At 44.7% G+C, this 17,155-nt stretch overlaps 1 protein-coding gene across 1 annotated transcript in view; it reads left to right on the top strand.

Moving 5' to 3' along the window:
- Positions 1 to 17,155, top strand: part of CPVL (carboxypeptidase, vitellogenic-like) — a 101,968-nt gene that overhangs the window by 71,849 nt on the left and 12,964 nt on the right. Inside the window, exon 12 of the mRNA XM_014537000.1 lies at positions 8,838 to 9,020. Coding sequence (XP_014392486.1) covers positions 8,838 to 9,020 — 183 coding nt within the window. The remainder of the gene's footprint in view (positions 1 to 8,837; positions 9,021 to 17,155) is intronic.

Raw genomic sequence — 17,155 nt, forward strand, 5'->3', positions numbered from 1 at the left:
ATTGATCAGAGGAGACCCCGGAGAGGTGAGAAGATCAGAAAAGGGCTCTGACAGCAGACCCTGGAACGAGAAGGCAGAGGAAAGACCCTGGAGTGAGCCCAGGACTTTTCTGTTCAAACCAGAGAAAAATATTACTCTGGGCCATCATTAAAAGTCGTTTTAAGTGTGCTATGCTAGGTGGTTAATTTTTCCTCAGAGATGCCTGGGTTGGAGTGATGGCTTGCTGGCTCTTTGCCACGCTGGCTTAGCTCCTTATTCCCCTCTAAAAGCAACAAAATTATTTAGAGTTAAGTTGCAAGAAAGCAGGAATAATTTTCTTTGGCTGAAAGACATTATTTGTGTAATCGCCGCACACACTCTCAACCTTGTTTTGCTCCATTCTCATTTTTCTTTGCTCGTCTTGGCAAAGCTAGCTGGTAGGCGGATGGCAGGCACATGGGGGTGTTTATGCCAAGTTCATTTTCTCTCTTTCATTGTCTTCCCTTTTCCTTAAACTTGGAAGCAAAATATGTCCCTTTGGAACATATTTTGTTTCTTTCAATGGTGGCATTAGTTTTCTGCCATAGTCTTCTCCGGGTGGACCACAGGGATTGGGCTTCCTGAGCCTTCCAACCCGATATTCCTGCAAAATCACCAGGAAGAGGGACTCCTGCGAGCCATAGGCAGCTGGGGCCAGGGGGCGAGGCATTGTCCGGGAAGAGATAACAACCCTGCCTCCAGGCAGGAACATTTCCTGAACCTTATTGTGCACAGTGGAGGTTCAGCTCTTCTTTTGCAGCTGAGCTGGTGAGAAGCCCTGGGGAAGAGCCCTGGGTCGAGTTGGATATTAGTGAAATTAATTCCCTTCTGCTCAGGAGAGCGGCAGTGGTGGAGCATGCTAATTGCTTCAGGCAGAAAGGACTCCTGGCGCTGCTGGGGTTTGTAATAGAAGAATGATAAGTAAGGCAGCCAGAGGAGGAAGTGTGGAGGGCCGCTTGGTAGGAGTTTCATTGATTTAGCATCTGTAGGAAAACCTTCTTTAAACTAATTTTTTTTTTTTTTGGATTGGTGAACAGGAGAACATTCAAAACCAAGACAGATAGCGGCCAACTGGGAACGCCGGGCCGCCTGGAATAGCTTAGGCTGCTGTTCAATCATTTCCCCAAACAGGAAACCACAAAATATTAGAGATTAAGGTCACTAGATCATTGGGAAAAGAGCATAACTTTGTCTGCAAAGTATTATGATGGGTTGTAAATGGGCCAAAATATAAGCATAAATCTTTCGTCTAAAAGTGCAACAACAAAAAGCTCGCCTTCGCACACAAGCACGGGTTGCTTTCCCATTCTGCTGAGAGGCCAAAGCCTCCTCCTGCGGCATTTCAGTCATTTTCCTAAAAGTAGCCGCGCAAACGGGCAAACGCAGGGAACAGTTCTGTGTTCTTTTGATTTGGTTTAACAAAGAAGTTAAAGTTTCGATCAGACAGTAGCCCGCACATGATTTATTTTCATCCTTCTGCCTTGAGACTGGAGGCAATGACATTTACAACAAAATGCACATTTATGTACATTTCTGCCCCCAGCCCCTTCTTTCAAGAAGCCAGTTGTGCAGGACCATTGCAAGCCCAGATGTCTCTTTCCCTGTTGAGTAGCATGTGGCCCCCCCTAACTTACTTGGAGTCCAAATCTGAGTTCTGAGGGCACGGGATCTTTTCAGTTGTGTCTGCAGGTAAAGTGGTGAGCAGGTATTGTTTTGCTAACAGTGGGTTGCTTTATATCTGCCCAGAAAATACCTTTGAAAGACGCACACTGTGCAAAGTAAGGGTTCAGCATCCTCTGGTTCTGTTCATTAGGTCTCTACTGGGGAGAATGTGTTCTTGCTGAGAGAGGGAAATGTATGAATCGACTACTGATTTATATACATCCAGAACTTGAAAAGTTGGTGGTTAAATGATTAGATTTTAGGAAGATGCACGTGGAAAAGACTTTGGTTGACCTCTCCTTTAAGGAGAACTTAGAGAATGGAAGGGTGCACTTGCCTTTCCTCTTCTAATTAGTCACTGTTTTGAAGAGTTAAAAGAAGTCTGGAGCATCATCAGGGCAGAGGTCACATGTTTCCCTATCTGTCCCCCGAGCGCCTAATCCTTAGGCGCTTCATAAATATTTGCTGCTGAGTAAGACGACATTTCATAGGAGCCGAGTAAACAAACAGACACAACACATCCCTTATGTAAGTCATGGGCTCTTCTCCCACTCAGACAAAAGGCCACACTTCCCTTCCATTTCGGATGGAAGTGGACTTCAGCTGCCTGAGGATCCAGGAAGGAAATGAAATCAATGAACAGTGTTGGATTGAGACCTATTGATCTTTCTGTTTTGCCCATGACAAAGTCATGGATACGGAGAAATATTTTTCTCTTTGAAGAAAAATAATAGCATAAGCACCGAAAAAATGGCAACTGCCCTTGCACCTGTGGGGGTGGAGGGGAGGGGGGAGGCACTGAGGAAGGGGTGGGGCTGTGTGTAAGAGGGACAGCTCAAGTCCAGGGTTAGTCACTGTGGCCCAGGGGAAACATGGGCCCAGCAGGGTCAGATCCCCTCGTAGTTGAATGCTGGCATCTAATTGCAAAAACTGTGCCACGATGTAGACTCAGTGGATAGATCTGCAAGGCCTCAGGCAGCCAATTAAAAACCTCTGCACTCCACTATCGCAATGTAATTTTCAGATTAATCTTCATAAGGAGTAACAAAACCATTGATGAAACCCTGCTCTTCAAGTGACAGGACATTTTTACATCTCGTATCCCATGTGGCCCTCATAACAACTCTACTACATAGCTATTTCACTTCCTAGAGGAGAAAGTTAAGGCTAAGAGTGAGTAGATGCCATGTCAATGTCACCCCCGGAAGCACAGGCCCTGGGGGCTGAGCCAGGGCTGGGCCTCAAGTCTGCAAGTGTAATACTACTTTCCTAAGGCCCTGCTGTTCGTTTTACCAAATTTATGACCTCATGCCGTTGTGTTAGAATTCGAACTCCTTATTTCTAAATCACAATTGTAATCTACAGGTGACATTTCTTTTGGAAATTATGCAGCTGTTTGAATAGCTATGTTGAGCTCTTTAAATGTGGTGACAATAATAATAGCTAGCATTAATTGAGCATGTACTGTGTGCCTAGGACGCAAAGAGCTTTACATGCATATGTTGTGTAATTCTCCCAGTGACTCTCTGTCCTATATGTTTCCCTTATACCCATTTTACAGATGAGGAAACGGAACTCTAGACAGGCTGAGTAATTAATTAAGGTAATCTTATTAGTAAGTAGCAGGGCTATGATTCAAAACCCAGACACAGGGCCTGTGCTCTTAACTATAAACATGCATCCTTCATTACAAGGAGGCACACTTACCATTAGGTTTGCTCCTTGCGTGTGGAATTACAAATACAGATACACCGCCTGATCGATGTGTTCTTTCAGGGTAGTGACTTGGGCAGGGAGACAGTGTGGAAGAGAGGTTAGAATCACAACCTTTTGGAGTCAGGCAGATCTGAACTTGAATCTGTCACCAGTTGGCTCACATCCCTGCACCTCTGTCTCCTTGTATCTAAAAAAAGGGTAACTACCCCCTGCCTTCTGGGGGTGTTAGGAAATCATCATGGATGTAAAATGGTTAGCACACTTCCTGTAACATAATAAGGATGAACGTGTTCAATTATTATTCAAAATGTCCTTTTCAAAGCTATACTTTTACCATACTTTCCTAGCATTTAAATATGGGGAAATTCCTTGTGATTTTGAATCCCATGCTTCAAAATTATAAGTTCCTTTAAAAAGAGTACTTGGTGAACTTATGGCTCTGACTACCAGGAAAGTATTTCTGAGACGCTATACCCGACGTGTGTAAAAGTCCCAGGGAAAGGTGTGTTATTTCAGGAGTTTGAATATATAGAGTTCAGGTTTACCCTGGCTGGATTCCCTCCTACCATAGGCCTTTGTCCGAAAGAGTGAGCTTGGCAACCAAGTAGTGAGCACAAAAAGACCATCCATACACACTGGGGGTTTATTTTAGAAGAAGTGCTTTGTTGAGTCAAGTCATTATCAAATGATCAACCTGCCTAAAAATGAAGAGGACCTAACAGCCACTGGACTCTCAGTTTGTATCAGGCCCTGTCCTAGGAGCTGTATGCACGTCACCTCATTCACGCTGCAGTGGGATGTAGGTCTGACCATCTTCATGTCCAGGAAAGGGAAGTGAAGCTTAGGGAGGTTAAGCCCCGGGTCCAGGGGTTCCCTGTTTTGCATGCTGGGGCCTGTGTGCACTGGTCTGGCGGTGCATGCGTTTGGATGGCGTGCTCTTAGCAACATAAACAGTTCCGGTTACTTGAAGCATAAAAGGACTTGATCAGAAGACACGAGAGGTCACAGAATTCACAGAAAAGCTGAAGAGCTGGAGTTAAGAGGAACAATAGGGACCAGGAAAAAATCTGAGCGGATTCATCAGGGAGGCCTAGCTTAGGTCACATGCTCATCCCTGACACAGAAGAGGCGGGATGCTGTGATTGACAGCTCCACTAGGGCTGTATCCTTTAGGGATTGGGAGGACAGTCACCAGGAGAAGGAAGAGTGGACCTGGGCAAGCCACAGCAGCAGTCACTCTACAGCATGGCAGAACGCCAAAGGAGAGCAACTGACTATGCCCTGGAAGTGTCCATATGTTCTATGGGGCGCCAGGCACTGTGCAGGGGCTGCGGACAGACCGGGTGCTCAGGGAGCTTCCTTCTCCAGGAGCTGATGCTGCCCCACAGCAGCTTCACCAACGCCACTCCCTGCAGAAGTGGGGCATCTGCCACCAGCTGAGCAATGCCCTTGCACTCATCCTTGCCCACAGAGCCAAAGTGAGAAATGACGCAGCTATGTCATCGGACTTGGGCACACAGGCCAAGATTGTTTCTGAACTGGAGATGTGAGCTGTGTCATGCTCAACCAACTCTCCGTTTCCAGGGGCACCAAACACTTCGCTGTGGGGAGTCGGTACATGCTTGTTGGTTCAAAGGCCTTTAGCTCTTTCCCTGGGGAATTCCAGGTACAAGTTTGCAAGTCGGGATCTAGGATGCATTCTGGCACCTCGCTGTGTCACAATTTCCTAAAGCGGAGGCGAACACTTTCATCCCGACCTCGTGTAGCAGAATGAGAATAAAGCCATGTGGACACGAAAGCACTTCAGAAAATGATCATCATAAAAATGCTTTTCTCATCTCTGTCCTTTGACCTCCCCAAGAAAGATGCTTGTAATCCAGATGACCTAGTGCTGTCTCTGGAATGAGTCTTTAGGGTCACCTGCGAACGAACTGAAGTTGTGCTTTTTACCTAGTTGTCATGAAAAATTGAGAATGAAATATTGTCATGAAATATTGGAGTTTTCATAAATTATTCTGTGATAAAACCCATCTTTTGCCAAATGGAGGTGCCTAACCTCTTAATGTTATTGTTTGTTTGTTTTTTAAATTATTTTTCATTATAAAAGCATCCTAAACACATTTAGAACATAAACCTAGAAAACTGTCAAGTTAAAACAAATCACTCATACTTAGACTACCCTAACTGCCTGTATTTGATGTTTTCTTCTCCCAAATTGGAAGCATCTTTTTATAGTAATTACAGAGCACAAACCGTGGAATCATAGTTGTTCATTGATTTTTTTTAATAAGAAGTATTTTCCATGTCTTCACATAACCGTCACTTCCAGCAAGCTCACCAGTCAGTCCTCTAAGTGCTGACAGAAAAGAACATTCTCTAAAAGGAGGCCTCACAGCTGACCACCCAGGACACGTGTTTCGGATGCTGCCTGGGAAACCAGCTCCCAGCAGCCCTGTCCCTGCTCCGGGTTTTGTTAGGCTCACTGCTGACAAGGGGAGTGTAGCTCAAGGCTGCATTCATTTCTGTCTCCACTCTGTCTTTAGATCCTGTTGCTTAAAATACCAGCAAGCCTCCGGGGGAGGTTTGCCCCAGACTGTCCCAGTTTTAGCCTGAAAGTCCTACATCCTGGGAAACTCCTCAGCCCAGGACAAACCGGGACAGCTGGTCACCCTACAAGGAAGAAATGAAGCGAATGTGTGTGTGTAGATCCTGCATAATTGGCCAACGCGTCAGGGCGTATGCCTTGTCCTTGAACTTCTCTGTTAGGATGTGGGTCGCCCACATGTGCCCTTGGGCTTCAGGACCACCCACCCATGCACTTCACCCACCTGGCTTCTCAGCTCACTGTCAGTGCACCCTGGGATATTTTGCCCACTCATCCAGCCCCACAGGCAACTGGGATATTCCTGTGAGGTCCGACGAGAATAAACGTGACATTTAGATAAAAATAAAAGCTCAGGAATTCTTAGATTTAAGGCTGGCGACCTTAAAGGCCAGCCCTGAAATCACTTCACTTGAACATTAATCTGATTTCTTTTTTGGTTGCATTTGACTTATGTGCCCTTCAAAAGTTAAAAATGTTTTCCTTGTTTTGTAAAGGAAGGATTTCCATTTATTCCCCCGCAAAGGGGGCCTTCTGCCTGTCACATGCACAAAGTGATGCAGGTCAGCCCTTCACTGCAGCATTCCAGGGAGCTAGTGCTCTGGTTTAGGACCAGTGGAGGCGACCAGGGACGCAGCTCAGGGCTGGGATTCATCTCAATTCAGTTCAACAACCATGCACACTAATGCTGTACATCTTAGCCTGTTTTTGCTGTAATCTGTGGGTTTTCATCCCTTAAAGATGACATCGATTGATGAAATCCCTTAAATCAATTTCAAAATATACTGTTGCTAGCAAGTCCCTACAAGAGACACTCAGAAAGACACTCGGCAAGCTTCATTTTGTGGCCACGGAGAGGAAAATGCCGGAGACTCTGGCGCATCCCCTAGTGAATCGGCATCTTTTCATGGAGGGCTAGCCGAGGAATTACTTTAGAGATGATTATCTCTGTTAATCAGCTATAATCAGGCCTTCCTAGAATGGTGGAGCATTTAAGCCTTGTTTGCTGGTACAGATCATATATAATTGTTTCCATACTGTCGGCGAAACAGCTGTAGGAGTTTTGCCTGGGCCAGAAGTACTCAAGGTCTTTGAGGCAATGTCTTTGAATAAACAATGCAAAATTTTATTGCCAGGGGGGAGTTGAGTTTTCTCAAGATGCTTTAAATCGACCAGGATTTTCCCCTCTGGGTTTCTGTTGAGGGGAGTGAAGTGGTGATGGCGAGGGAAGGACATGAAAGACCCGCGTTCTTGCGGCAGAGCCCAGGACTCTTTCATCTTCCGCCGAGTCCCGGCCAGGGCTGCCGGAGGATTTGCAGTGTGTCAAAGTCCCGGGCTTTTTAATTATGTGTGAGCCTTTTAAGAAGCCTGTACCAGGGAGCCCGGGATGGAAACATATGCAGTGAAACCTTTTCTATCCAGTGTGAGGATTCAACCAAAGGTCTTCACTTGAGCCAAACCAGAGCTTCCAGATAGATGAACGGTGGCATGGAGCTGAGGAACAAGCCTTGCTGGGGACAGAGGGACAGTGCCGTATGAGCATTCCTACTGTGGGAGTTGCATAAAAATAGCCTAAGAAGAGTAGAAAACAAACGAGAAAAGGACTGAAATTAATGGGTTGTATTCATTTTTTTAAACAGTCTCATTACACACATGAGAATATGTCTACCTATCTTATCCATTCCTAATGGTGATATATATATATTTGACTTTTGGCTCTCAGACTTATGGGATAAGGGTTTTCCACTTTGCTTCATGGTTCAGGCATTTTCAGTGGTTTTGCTCTATCCCATAGAATTTCCATACCACAGTTCATTTAACCACTTACTAATCATGGAACCTTTAGATTGTGCTCAAGTTTTTCTTTATAATAAGACTAATGAATATAGTTTCTTTGGGCTTATTTTCATAAAATTCATTAAAAAAATAAGGACTACTGAGATGGAAAGTCTCAACATTGAAAGGGTTTGTGTTAAGTGGCCCTGCAGAGAAGAGCGCCTGTTGCCCTGCCGGGGAGTTCCACAGCTTCACCCGCGCTGGGTGCTACCTGGATTCTTTTCCAAGCAAATTGAACATTGTTTGGGAAGAAGAGATGAGAGCTTCCCCAGGGTTGTTTCTATTATAATAGCCATCAAATTGGCAAAAAATACAAATGAATTCTGGGAAGGAAGGACATTGCTCACTGTTGGCAAATAGCTGTCTTATTTAAGAACAGGAGGTCTTAGAAGTTGCATGGCAGACACAGTTGCCTCCAACAAGTAACAAATCTGAGGCACCTGCATCTGTCTGTCTGCCTCAAAGCATTATAGTGGCCACTGTACAATCAATGTGGAGAGGAGAGACATATGGGTTAACAACCCCCAGGGAAGGCCCAGCCCACCAGCTACTGCAGTGCCTGAAAGCCCAGTTAATGAAATGCAGGCCTCGTGAAAATCCGGGGTGTAGTATTCCTCAGCTCCACTAAAATGTGGTAAGTACAGTCCTACTCTTTAGCATAGCCATACCTCCGAGCATGTAATATCATCCAGTGTTACAGCGCAAACATGTTTGCAACCAAGAGAGGCCTTTAGGTAGATTCCTGTGAAGAATCAAATGTTGGGAGAAGGCAACGGTTGAGACAAGGCTCCAGTTTATTTCAGGTTGTTGATGTGTGTGGCCAACTGGAAGAAAATGACCCCACTGGCCTGTGAGCCGGGCCTCTGGGAGCACCACAGGAGAGAAGCTCATGGTCCCTTTTCTCCCATGCATGTGTATGTGCGTGTGCACTTTGGCTACCTAGGTAGAGTCACTGGCTTCACTCGCTGACTCCTGCATTTGTACCCGGCTCGATTTCATGTAGGTGCTCATCTACAATGGCCAACTGGACATCATCGTGGCAGCCCCCCTGACAGAGCGCTCCCTGATGGCCATGAATTGGAAAGGATCCCGGGAATACAAGAAAGCAGAAAGAAAAGTCTGGAAGATCTTTAAATCTGATAAGGAAGTGGCTGGTTATGTGCGGCAAGTGGGTAACTTCCATCAGGTAGGAACATGCTTTGGAGCCTTCGGCTTGTGGGAATGGGAGAGTGGGTTGAAAACAAAGCCTAAAAACATCAATCGGGCACGGCTGGCCTCAAGCAGAGGCCCACACCAGCCAAAATGTGGCCTCTGCGGTCCTACTTTCCACAAGGGAAGAGTGGTCTGAGTTTCTGTTGAAGTACACAAGACCAAAGTGTAGGCATTGTTCAGCAGTCAAAAAGAGAATACTCAGCCCCCAAAAGGTGAATCATTAATGAGAGAATTAGTGTATTTGGGAACAAAAGGGGAGCTTGAACAAATTTCATGAGGAAAGGTCAATGTAATCTCCTTTGGCCAATCTATGATCATATTTGTATATTATACCTGGAGCCCAAGACAAAATCTCTCTACCTGATGCCCCTAGTGTGACCTCCCCTTTAGGGATCAGATCAGATATTACTCCTGGCCAAGCCTGTCCACCCGCCTTTGTTTGTGGATCTCGGCTCCTCAGGACAAGGCTTCTCCAATGATTACTTGACGGTTGCACTGTTTGCCTCCAGAAAGTTTTTGGAGAAATTAGAAAGCCCCTCAGCAAGCATTTGCTTAGTCAAGAGAAGAAATTTAAATGTTTTGGACTTGATTTTTATTTCCCTCAATTTTTTATTTGAGGGAACATTGGGACCTCCATTTTGGCTCCCTGGGTAGTTGGGATTCTAAATGCTCGAGTTTTCCATTAGGCAAATCCATGCTCCAAACAGAAATTAATCAGACACATACTTCCTTGAAAGTACTTCAATTTGACATAATAAATGAGAGTTCACAAAGAATTTCATAGGGGTTACTGGGTTACTTTTACATTAGAATAATTGATAGATCAAGTAAAATTAGGGGTGTTCTAATGTAAAAAGTATAAATTTGCCTACCCCACCCCAGTCATTCTAATCATTAAAAGCATGTGAGAAATTTAGATATTGCCCAAAATGTTAACTACCTTGATGAACAAAAGAAATCGTTGAAAGACATATTTCTGGGCTCTGGTGAGAGGAATCTCTACTTATAAGAATGTACATAACAAAAGGAGAATTATAAATGATAAAAATCAATATCAGGGCAAATGAATGCAAATCAACTCTTTGGGGAAAGTTGTGATATTAATAGTTAGGCCATTAAGGGCAGACTTGAATGTTGAACGGCCAGGGAGCAATGGACACATCAGGTGTCCCCCATCTGCTCACTGCTTGAGGAGGGTGGCAGCGGGCACACTCGGCATGTCCTCCAGGTCCTTTCATGGCTGCCTCCGCCACCTGTTATTTCGTGTCCCCAGCCCAGCCTATGAGCGCTGCCGTGCTTGGCATTGCACACACGTCCCGTGCAGCTCTGTGCATAGAGCAGCCGCTTGGGAGACCAGATTGTGGCCGCATGTGCCACAGAGGTGGACAAAGGAATTGCCTGCCACTCAGAAACTTGTGGCAAATATCACACGGCGCCCGCTGACCCTTCTCGTGAATGCAAAACACATTGAGAGCTGCCATGGCATTGCCCCGGCTGCCAAAAACGGGCAACAAAGGAACAAGGCCCACATATGTTTGTGATAGGGAGGGTTTCACCACGCAGCATGTCATGTAGGTGATTTACAAATGTTGGCAGAGCTCCTGCCCGAAGTGCTGGGTGGAGGGTGGGGTGGTGGGTGGAGATGAGGGCAGAATGGAGGAGGGAAGAGGTCCCGTGTTAAGAAAGGCATCCTCTGTCAGGCTGGACTGAGCAGAGTCCAAATGTCAAGCAGCTGATAATGAAAACAGCGGACCTTAGCCATGGACTTGCTTTCCAGCATGAGACACACAGCACAGAAGCATGCATATGTGTCTGCCAAAATAGAAACCGCCCTCCCTGCCAAACTCCACAGCTCTTAACTTAAAAATCGAAACCAAAGTAGACTTATTTTTGGATGGTTCCTTAAAATGCCCACTTAAAGGAGTGACAGCTCCCCGCAGGGAGCAACAGCGTGCTGGGAGAGGGAGCGGGCATCCCCATGTATTCCCGGCAAGCGATGCCCAGGGAAACCAGGCAGCTGCGGCCAGCCTCAGAGGCCAGGTGAAGGGCGAAGGTGGGCGCTCGACCTGGCCGAGAGGGAGCAAGCCTTTGGCATCTGTACCATTCTAACAATTGGACACGGCCTGGTCGTCTGGGGCAGTGGCCTTTTCTGAGCCTCAGTTTGTTCATCTGTAAAATGCCAGGTTCTGACTGAGTTATCGCTAAGATAGCTTCTAAGAAATAACTGAAATATCTACTTTTTAGTAATGCCCAGAGGGGCACAGTTAGCAAGAAATATAGAATAGCATAGTGGCCTTCAGTGTATATATTTATAGGTATAGATACACACACACACACCTAATATTAGTATAGTATTAATATTAGTGTGTATATATATATATATCCCTCTACTAGTATTGACTCAGGTATGTGTTATGTGTGTGTGTGTATATATATGTATATAAATGTATATGTGCATGTGTGTATATGTATATATGTGTGTATGTAAGTATATATGTCTGTGTATATGTGTGTATATATGTGTATGTGTGTGTGTAGTCAATATATATTGACTTAATAGTGTTACAGGTAGATCAGAGGTCTAACCCTCTTTCTCCTTGGCTGGTGACAACCCACGGCCATCACTGTCAAGGCCACTTTGCTGCTTCCTTTGGGGTCTTTCTCTGTCCTCCGAATGTCAGAGTTGCTGCCATGGTCTCTTTTGATGTTGTCATGGTCTTGAAATTCAGGACATTTTGTTCTTACATCACTGAATCATCATCTGAACCCCAAGGAAGTTTTGACTCCACATTTAGAAATATAAATTTGTAATCGGAATAATAGCAACACTGATGACTTTCTTTAAGAACATTTTCCTAGAACAAATTTTATTAAGCTAATATTTTCTGGCAAAAGCATTGAAACCATTACAGGTTTTTCTATCTTTATTTTGCTGAAAATATTTTTATTGAAATTATTTTCCATATGAACATTGAAAGAAAAGGCAGTGGTCAGTTTTCATTCTTATCCAACCTCACTGGGCATAGCTTCTGATATTATGCCTTTAGCATAATATCCAACAAGTCTGTTTTCCCTGATTGTAGTTTAAGTCATTGTATTTTTATTTTGTTTTCATTATCAGTATCAGTTCAGGTTATTCAGTGATTTCAGGATGGAACATCTCAGAGAGGTAACATTTTACAGCTGAAAAGACTTTCAGATCTAATGTTCCAGATGGAGAAACAAAGCCCAGAGGTTAAGGGACTGCCCCAAAGTCTCCTACCCATTTCATGTCGGAGCTGAGACCCCAGGCCTTCTGGTTTCCAGTCCAGTGGTTTTCAGCTTCTCAAGGGGACCCACCTCTGGAATGACAGATTGGCAGCAATATGCTAATGTATTTAAAATAGGAACCTGCATATGTTAGTTATAATTACAGCAGGCCTGAGAAATAATGTGTTTCACATCTAGGATTAGCTGCGAGGTCACATAGCTCACCTCCCATAGACAGAGTATCTGGAATTTTAGAAAGTACTAGAGCTTAGTAGGTGGTGAGACCAGGTTCATGCACTGGTAGGAAAAGTTATGATTTTATCTGGGAACTTGTGCTAAAAGCACAGATGCTAAAATTGGCTAAGATGAGCAGAGAAAACACGGTGGGTGGGCAGAACCTTGAATATGAAAGAGTATTTGGGGCAGGGCACAGGCAGAGTGCTTAACCCAGTTTCTAGTCTGGAGCCTGGATAATAAAAGCTGGGAGAGAAAGTGGAAGGGGATTGTGGAGCCTCTGTGGTAGGCAAAGGGGTGAGTGTTTATTATATAGGCACTGGGCAGCCATTGAAGGTTGTTGGGGTTTTCCCCAATTTTTTTTTATTGTGGTAAAACACAAAACATAAAATTTACCACCTCAACCATTTTTAAGTGCACAGTTCAGTGGTATTACATATGTTTGTGGGCAACCGTCACCACCATTCATCTCCGAAGCACTTTTCATCTTGGAACACTGAAACCCTGGCCCACTGAATAGTATATCCCCCACCCCAACCCTCTCCTTAGCTCTGGAACCACCATTCTACTTTCTGTCTCCATGAATCTGACTCCTCTAAGTCTCTCAAAGTGGCAGCAGACACCCCTTGTCACCATGGAAGGTGTGTAAGCATGTGTTCTTTGGGAAGTTTAAAATGTCAGCAAGAGGATGGATTCGGGGTGGAGAGAGGTCAGGGTAGGGGAATCCCTGGGAAACTGGGAATATATTAGGAGCTTTATGGGAAGAAGGTGCTCCTGTACTTCCTGAGACCTTCAGCTAGAGGTTGAGTCCAGAGCAAAGGAACCGCCACCCTCAAAGCTTGGTCATTCTGGAGAGTCATGATCAATGGCGGGTTGTCTGGTATCAGGAGAGGAAGGTAGACTGTGGAGTGAGACAAACCTGGTTTGAATGTTAGCTTTGTCACTTACTAGCTTTGGGCTGGTTTCTTGTTCTGTAAACTCAGAGGGAGATCAGTTACTTCACAGGGTATCAGGAAGGCCACGGGAGCAAGTGCAAGCCCTCGGGCCTGTGGTCTGCCACACCCCTTTTTGTGACATTCTGGTAGCTCCCCTATATTTTATGTGATTGAATGTACTACTTTATAAATAAGGAACCAGAAGTTTCACCTGAGAAACTCGCTTAAGGCTTCAAATAGTAGTCGTATCTGAGATTTGACAACCCAAACCGACCTTTTCCCTGCACCACTGTGCCTTTGAGCCCTAGAGGGCAGTGAAGTGGGAAGGGGTGGAACACTCGGGTTGGCCAGATCTAGCCCACATGTGTGCCCTTGGGTGTGTAGGAGGTGGTGGTGGTCACAAAGTTGGGTGGAGTGTTGGCAATGGACAGTCTTTGGCAGCGCATCCAGTCCACATGGAATCACTTGTCCCCTACAGGCAAGAGGGTGCCTCCAGGGAGGAGGAGGATGGGGAAAGCATGTTGTGCAGACAGAAAGCATAACTCCAGCTTCCCAGCTGTGCTTTCCTAAAATGAACATGATCTTTATTGCGCTTCTTTGACTACACACAATTAAAAGAATAACCATGGTGCTTTGAGTGGAAGGATTTGAGGGTTTCCTCGGATAATCCACAGAGAGCTGGCCACCTGCCTTTCTTGAATTTCCTGCTGACAGTTCATTTTTTTAAATAATTTTAAACAGCTTTGGGAGCATTATGAACTATTTCTGAAGGAAATAACAGTTCCAGGCAGGTCTTCACCACGTTCTTGATTGCATTGACAAACTCAGAGTAAGCAACAAGCAATAAATGTGACTGGTTGAGACTGAGTGAGCATTTAAGACACTATGTAATGGAGGAAAGTAACTGCTAGACAGATTTGAGACAATGATTACCAAATGCAGCTAATTCCCTGGGAAAATGTTTTGGCGTTGTTACAGAAATTGTTCAACAGGATCTTCATCTCTCTCCCAGCCCTGTTCCCTTCCACAAAGAGGGAAGTCCAGATTCATGGGTTCTTTGTCTCCATCTTTTAGACCTAGGAAAGTTCTTCTGTCCTTTTATAGGAATCAGTCTGTGGCCAGAAAAACCAGAACATAGCAATCAACCCACATCCCACATCCTCAGAAGTAAAACCTCCTAGATCTCGTGGCAGTCACAGGTTGAGTTCTCCAGAAGTAAACATTGAGGCCAAGTTTGGGATACAAGATGTTTATTAGGAAGTGACACATGTGAAAGGAAGGGGTGAGAAGTCGGGCTATGGCACAGGCCATATAAACCTTGGCCAACCTGCAGGGAACTCCAGAGAGAGTCTTTTCTATCAGTATTCCACATCAGGCCCAAATGACCAGGCCTTTCTATCCCCACCTCACTCAGTCACCAAATGTGGGCCTCATCATAGGAAAGATTGCTCTGTGCAGCTGAGGCAGACTCTGAAGGGGCTGGGAGCTGGAGGCTTTCTGTTGACTGGACTCCCTGCAGCTGGGCAGCAAGTGCACCTTTGTAGGGAGATCTGATGGTGGGTCTCTATTTCTATCACAATGGCCACCCAACTCTCAGGAGTAGGGCATTTACCTAAGACCACATGGGATATTGGTCTTCCTTTGTCTGTATTAGGTAAGCTTTCACCTAAGCTCTCAGTGTAATCATGTCTTCTATCTGCTTTAGAAAGATGTATCCAGCCTTGCTTTTCAGTTCATGTCAAGATTCCAAGATAGGATCACCAGATCTTTCAAGAAAAGAATAGAGCATTGTCAGTATTTTTTTTTAGTTTATTATGGAATAAGAAGTCACACCAAAATGTAGTGACTTAAACACAGTAATGTATTATTCCTCACAATGATATGGGGGGAATGAGCTCAGCCAGGTGGTTCTTCTGATTCAGAAGATGCAGACTGAGGTCACACATGTGAATGCATTCAGCTGAGAGTTTGGTGAAAGCTAGGCTATCCAAGATGGTCTCCTCTCCTCCAGGGCTCTCTCCAGATGGCCTCTAACCATGCAGTCTCCTGGCCTGGCCTTCACAGCATGAGGGCTGGTCCCCCAAATTGAGAAGCAAAAGATTCCAGTCCTTGTAAAGCCAGGGTCCCAAAGTCCATTGCATTCTCTGGGTCAAAGCAAATCACAGAGCAAGGCCAGATTCATCTTGATGGGAAGAATAGCAAAGAATGTTGAACTAAACCAGTGTGTCTCAACCCTTACAAATACAAATCCCCAGGCCCTGTCTCCAGTTATTCTGACTGTATTGGTCTGAGGTAGGACCTGAGCCTCAGTATTTGTCTTAGGGAATTCTAATACATAGCTTTGTCCTTTTTATGTGCTTTGTCCCTTTATTGATACTAAAATGGCCTTCATCTTGCAGGAACCCTGTGTAGCTTATGTTTGGATAAACTTCCACTCTGATGCCTAACGTGTTTTCTAAACCCTGACCTATGATATTTACTTCCAGGCCAACCAGAAACCTGAGAACATAGTTTTACTCTTAACAAACCAGCCATTGAGCAGAAGCATCACATTTAGCAAAGTGCCCCCTAGTCCACAGTGTCTACTGGTGTGACGCTCTTTCTCTGAAATCTTCAGCCAAGACCTGAAGTCAAATTTCAGACCACAGTCTCCACCATGCATTGTAGGTTTACAAGTGGCCTTTGTTCTCTCAAAACACTGACAGACCGTAGGTAATTCAGACTTATAGAAAAACTATTTCATTCATTCAAAACATTAGCTTCCTTTACCCAGCCAAGTTTTTGCCCTGTACTGAAACAACGTGGTCCTCGCATGCAGTGTCTTTAGGTAGCAGTGTATGTGTGTTCCTTTCCAATACAGACACCATTAGATCAAGCATGGTCTACTGTAAACACCATCCACAGGGGTTCTCAGCAACATGTGGCCCACCAGTCACAGTGAACGTGTTCCTGGATATTACGTCCTTATTCTTTGTTCCTGAATGTTAATTATTGGTCACATGCTATAATGGATGGATACAACTAATTCTATGTCAAAGCAAGAATTCAAATGCATCGATTAGACTGAAGCCTTATCAGGAATAAGCTTAGCACTTCCAGGAAGTGATCATCAGGTTATTGAAGAAGGGTTCTTAACCTGCGTTCAGGCCTGTGCTTAGGATTCAAGGGGTCAGTGAACTCAGATGAGGAAAAAAAATTGCAGCTTTATTTGTACTAACCTCTAACCAAAACAGCATTTCCTTCCATTATGAATTTTAAAATTTAGCATTTCCTGCCATTATGAGTGTAGGCAACAAACCACAGTGGCATTGACAGTGCCTTTGACTTTGTCACCAATAGAAAGCAGAAGTATTTCCAAATCAAATACATATGCTGTTGCAAATACCTTGAAACAATGTTTATGGCCATCGCTACTTTAAAATTATAGTAGTTATCAGACCCATTGGTAGTTCTTATTGAATGTGTTCATATAGAAATATGTATATTAATATATCACAAATTTGTTTCTTATTAGATTGATAATTTCAATGAAATGGCTTCATGTGTGATCTATTTTATTATATACTAGAGGTCCAGTGCACGAATTCGTACACTGGTGGGGTCCCTCGGCCTGGCCTGCACCCTCTCGCAATCTGGGACCCTCAGGGGATGTCAGACTGCCAGTTTTGGCCTGATCCCCACAGGCCAGGCC

This window comes from Myotis brandtii, unplaced genomic scaffold, assembly GCF_000412655.1.
Source record: "Myotis brandtii unplaced genomic scaffold, ASM41265v1 scaffold17, whole genome shotgun sequence".
Classification (NCBI taxonomy): domain Eukaryota; kingdom Metazoa; phylum Chordata; class Mammalia; order Chiroptera; family Vespertilionidae; genus Myotis; species Myotis brandtii.